The sequence below is a fragment of the Entelurus aequoreus genome, linkage group LG23 (genome assembly GCF_033978785.1).
Source record: "Entelurus aequoreus isolate RoL-2023_Sb linkage group LG23, RoL_Eaeq_v1.1, whole genome shotgun sequence".
NCBI classification, from domain to species: domain Eukaryota; kingdom Metazoa; phylum Chordata; class Actinopteri; order Syngnathiformes; family Syngnathidae; genus Entelurus; species Entelurus aequoreus.
Window position 1 is genome coordinate 45,025,870 of NC_084753.1, and position 6,000 is coordinate 45,031,869.

The window sequence follows — 6,000 nt, forward strand, 5'->3', positions numbered from 1 at the left end:
CTAAGTTATTTAGGATTGTGCTTACTAACAAAGATGACTCATTCATAAATATTTATTTATACTGTAACGATTAGTCAATGATTATCTTAACCATTAGTTGATTAATCGGATAATACCGCGTACACATATTTAATGGCTCTAATTTTTCCATCGACTTCTAAGTTATTTTAGGCTTGTGCTCACTAACAAAAATGACTAATAAATATTTATTTATACTGTAATGATTAGTCAACGATTATCTTAACGATTAATCGGTTAATACCGCATTCACATATTTAATGGCTCTAATGTTTCCATCGACTTCTAAGTTATTTTAGGCTTGTGCTTACTAACAAAGATGACTCATTCATAAATATTTATTCATACTGTAATGATTAGTCAAAGATTATCTTAACGATTAATCGAATACCACATTCACATATTTAATGGCTCTAATGTTTCCATCGACTTCTAAGTTATTTAGGATTGTGCTTACTAACAAAGATGACTCATTCATAAATATTTATTTATACTGTAACGATTAGTCAATGATTATCTTAACCATTAGTTGATTAATCGGATAATACCGCGTACACATATTTAATGGCTCTAATTTTTCCATCGACTTCTAAGTTATTTTAGGCTTGTGCTCACTAACAAAAATGACTAATAAGTATTTATTTATACTGTAATGATTAGTCAACGATTATCTTAACGATTAATCGGTTAATACCGCATTCACATATTTAATGGCTCTAATGTTTCCATCGACTTCTAAGTTATTTTAGGCTTGTGCTTACTAACAAAGATGACTAATTCATAAATATTTATTTATACTGTAATGATTAGTCAACGATTATCTTAACGATTAATCGGATAATACCGCATTCACATATTTAACGGCTCTAATTTTTCCATCGACTTCTAAGTTATTTTAGGCATGTGCTTACTAACAAAGATGACTAATTAATAAATATTTATTTATACTGTAATGATTAGTCAAAGATTATCTTAACGATTAATCGGATAATACCACATTCACATATTTAATGGCTCTAATGTTTCCATCGACTTCTAAGTTATTTAGGATTGTGCTTACTAACAAAGATGACTCATTCATAAATATTTATTTCTACTGTAACGATTAGTCAATGATTATCTTAACCATTAGTCGATTAATCGGATAATACCGCGTACACATATTTAATGGCTCTAATTTCTCCATCGACTTCTAAGTTATTTCAGGCTTGTGCTTACTAACAAAGATGACTAATTAATTAATATTTCTTTATACTGTAACGATTAGTCAATGATTATCTTAACGATTAATCGTATAATACTGCATTCACATATTTAATGGCTCTAATGTTTCCATCAACTTAAGTTATTTTAGGCTTGTGCCTTCTAACAAAGATGACTAATTAATAAATATTTATTTATACTGTAATGATTAGTCAACGATTATCTTAACGATTAATTGGATACCGCATTCACATATTTAATGGCTCTAATTTTTCCATCGACTTCTAATTTATTTTAGGCATGTGCTTACTAACAAAGATGACTAATTCATACATTTTTATTTATACTGTAATGATTAGTCAACGATTATCTTAACGATTAATCGGATAATACCGCATTCACATATTTAATGGCTCTAATTTTTCCATCGACTTCTAAGTTATTTTAGGCTTGTGCTTACTAACAAAGATGACTAATAAACATTTTGCATCATGTCCATCGGTGAAGACACACCCATATATTAGCCACACCGGATGATAAGTCACAGATATATACCTTGTGAAATGACTTATTTACACAGAAATATTCTGTAAATGTTTATGTATTTTAATTGTTTACAAACGGTGTCTGTAACAGGGCAGTAAAACGGCCGATCAAACAAAACAGAAGTCATGGTCATGGATCCACTAGCTGCGCAAGCTAGCTGTCCAATCAGCTAAACAGACTCAATAACTCCACGCTGACATTTTGGGGAATTTACTGAGGAATTTGAAACAATACAAAAAGAATGTCGCTGTAAGTTAATAACACCAACACAGACACTCGTAAACGTGTTAGCATATTACCTAATTTGAACAATGTTAGAGTATTTACATGAAATCTGACTCACTTGTTACGATTCTTAATCGACTTTAAATAATCGGAAATAAATGAAATCAATTTAAAAGCATTTTAATCTGTCCTATTTTATGGAGAAATACAGTAAAACGTAGAACTGGCACCCAATTTTATTAAAAAAAGTATTCATTTTGAATAGTAAATCACTTCTCAATGGAATCGTTAAACAGTTTTAGTTATATTGTAAAACTTACAAACCTTGCTTGGAGTTAGGAATAATCAGTGCGAGTAAAAACGCTATGGACGGCTAGAAGGGGGGCACTGTAATTGTGATTGAACGCACTAAATGGAAGGACACTGCAGCACCGGCGCCATACCACAAACAATAAAACACCTTCTCAGTGTATTTGCTTGTTTTGTTTTAGCCATTTTCATTATGGCCGTCGGCAAAGAAAAATCCATAAATTAGCCGCACCGTCTTACTAGCCGCAGGGTGCAAAGTGTAGGAAAGAAGTAGCGGCTTCGAGTCGTTCTCGCTGAAGGGTGTAGGACAGTACTTGTGCACTAGATCCAGATGTTGATGTCCACAGATGTGAGCGGTGTGGAAACAGCCATGGATCAGATCTGTGACGGAGTGGGCCAGCCCAGGAACTATGACAGCACGGAGGTGCAGGAGGAGGGCGCCATGCATGCAGACAGCCACGAGGAAGATGAAGATGAAGATGAAGAAGAAGAAGAAGACCTTGGGAGGAAGGAGGTGGAGGATGCAAGGAAGAGGTCTGAACGTTGGGAGAAGTGGGTAAGAGGCTTTATTTGGCAAATCTTTAAATCACACACACATATATATATATATATATATATATATATATATATATATATATATATATATATATATATATATATATATATATATATATATATATATATATATATATATATGATGACGAATGGACGAATAGAACAGACGAGTCATTGTTTTGTCTGCTCGCGGAAAACAAACATCCTAATCTACAATTTGACTCCCTCAAATGGCCTTGACGCTGTGAAAACAGGACCAGGCTGTTCCGACAAACACCCCAGAGGACACCTCAATGATGGACGCTTTTGACCTCCCTCCCTCCTCAACGACACCCGGAGTCGAACTTTTGCAGATCGGCCTCAGTCTAAAAAAACATTACATCATCACACCCAAGACAATGGGCACACACGCACACACACACACACCCTCCCCCCACCCCACGCCTTCACCACCGCTTGTTTCCCCTCGGGGTGATGGTCGGATGGCAGCGCTTCATAGCAGCAGTCGACCTCCAGGGCCCCAACTCCCCGCCCCCTCTGTTGCGAGTTTGTCGTGATTAAATGTAGCATGTTTATGTGTGCATTGCATGGAGGTTTTTCCCCCACTCCAGACTAGGCCCCCTTAGGAGCCCAGTCTAGATTGTATTTTTTTCCCCAGCGTTTGACCTTTTTCCCATCTTTTACGGGGCGCCTTGTGGCGACCCATCAGCGTTCCTGTTCTGTAACCCTGTACACTGTTTGTTTGTCTCATCTTCAACGGCTTTGTGCTGAAAACAAAGTTTCGTTGTACTTGGGCAATGACAATAAAGACCTACCTGATCTGATCTGAAAAAGGAGGATTAGCTCTAAATTCTTCCGGATAAGCTAAAATCATTAGCGCCGAGGTTGGGTCTTGGGCACAATTGGGTGTTCCAACAGGACAATGACCCCAAACACACCTCAAAAGTGTTAAAGGAATGGCTGAATGAGGCTAGAATGAAGTGTGTATATGTATTATGATAAATGATAAGTGGGTTATACTTGTAGAGCGCTTTTCTACCTTCAAGGTACTCAAAGCGCTTTGACACTATTTCCACATTCACCCATTCACACACACATTCACACACTGATGGCGGGAGCTGCCATGCAAGGCGCTAACCAGCAGCCATCAGGACCAAGGGTAAAGTGTCTTGCCCAAGGACACAATGGACGTGACTAGGATGGTAGAAGGTGGGGATTGAACCCCAGTAACCAGCAACTCTCCGATTGCTGGCCGGGCCACTCTACCAACTTCGCCACAGGATGGTAGAAGGTGGGGATTGAACCCCAGTAACCAGCAACCCTCCGATTGCTGGCCTGGCCACTCTACCAACTTCGCCACAGGATGGTAGAAGGTGGGGATTGAACCCCAGTAACCAGCAACCCTCCGATTGCTGGCACGGCCACTCTACCAACTTCGCCACAGGATGGTAGAAGGTGGGGATTGAACCCCAGTAACCAGCAACCCTCCGATTGCTGGCCCGGCCACTCTACCAACTTCGCCACAGGATGGTACAAGTTGGGGATTGAACCCCAGTAACCAGCAACCCTCCGATTGCTGGCACAGCTACTCTACCAACTTCGCCACAGGATGGTAGAAGGTGGGGATTGAACCCCAGTAACCAGCAACCCTCCGATTGCTGGCCCGGCCGCTCTACCAACTTCGCCACAGGATGGTAGAAGGTGGGGATTGAACCCCAGTAACCAGCAACCCTCCGATTGCTGGCCCGGCCACTCTACCAACTTCGCCACAGGATGGTAGAAGTTGGGGATTGAACCCCAGTAACCAGCAACCCTCCGATTGCTGGCACAGCTACTCTACCAACTTCGCCACAGGATGGTAGAAGGTGGGGATTGAACCCCAGTAACCAGCAACCCTCCGATTGCTGGCCCGGCCGCTCTACCAACTTCGCCACAGGATGGTAGAAGGTGGGGATTGAACCCCAGTAACCAGCAACCCTCCGATTGCTGGCCCGGCCACTCTACCAACTTCGCCACGCCGTCCCCGCCGTATTTGAGTTGGATGTGATGTGTTTGTGTCAGTCCAAGGCCTTGGAGGAGAAGAGCCAGTGGGAAGTGCAGCAGTTGGAAGTCCTGACTGTCCCGATGAAGAAGTACTTGATCGACACCAACATCATGGCCACTATTTCTCAGGGCTTGATAGCCTGCGGCGCAGCGTGGCCAGACGACCCGGTAGACTTCCTGGTAAGAACTTGATGGCTTGAATTGAAGACCGGTATCCTTGATTTACTTCATGTTCGTTCTCATTGCAGGCTGAATATTTGATGAAGAACAACCCCTGACACCTTTTGGCTTCACGGGGAAGGTGTGGCCAAATATTGCTGACTAATGATGTTTGCCACCTTACACCAGGTGTACGTGTTACACCAAGTGTACGTGTTACACCAGGTGTACGTGTTACACCAGGTGTACGTGGCTGGACCTCACTCCCTGACCACTTCAGCTGGCTACTCATGCGGACTAGCAGGGTTAGTGTGGGTAATGGGATAAGGGCAAGGGGGTTGTGTCATCATTTTAACCCTGGAAGACTTCATTCCCTTTTTTTGACAATAGAAATGAAGTGAAGTGAATTACATTTATATAGCGCTTTTTCTCAAGTGACTCAAAGCGCTTTACATTGTGAAACCCAATATCTAAGTTACATTTAAACCAGTGTGGGTGGCACTGGGAGCAGGTGGGTAAAGTGTCTTGCCCAAGGACACAACGGCAGTGACTAGGATGGCGGAAGCGGGGATCGAACCTGCAACCCTCAAGTTGCTGGCACGGCCGCTCTACCAACCGAGCTATACCCAAGAAAACTGATATTCCAAGTGATGGCCTTAGAAGGAGTAATAAATAATGATCTTCTAAAGTTGTTCCTACCAAAACTCTTCTACTTGTTTGTTAGAGCCTCTCTTGTCTACTTAAACATGCTCTACACTGGTTGTAGTACTCAACATGATCCATAGGTCTTAATATGATCCATAGGTCTTAATATGATCCATAGGTCTTAATATGATCCATAGGTCTTAATAGAATCCATAGGTCTTAATAGGATCCATAGGTCTTAATACGATCCATAGGTCTTAATACGATCCATAGGTCTTAAACGATCCATAGGTCTTA

The 6,000-nt window shown here is 41.1% G+C and overlaps 1 protein-coding gene across 2 annotated transcripts in view; it reads left to right on the forward strand.

Annotated features, from left to right (window-relative positions):
- The window catches only part of LOC133641042 (adenylate kinase 7-like), a 47,696-nt gene extending 41,978 nt beyond the window's left edge, over positions 1–5,718 (forward strand). For both annotated transcript variants that reach the window (XM_062034845.1, XM_062034846.1), the window contains exons 16-18: positions 2,649–2,857; positions 4,918–5,079; positions 5,148–5,718. In XM_062034845.1, coding sequence (XP_061890829.1) covers positions 2,649–2,857; positions 4,918–5,079; positions 5,148–5,177 — 401 coding nt within the window. In that variant the 3' untranslated portion in view covers positions 5,178–5,718. The remainder of the gene's footprint in view (positions 1–2,648; positions 2,858–4,917; positions 5,080–5,147) is intronic.
- The last annotated feature ends 282 nt before the right edge of the window (positions 5,719–6,000 follow it).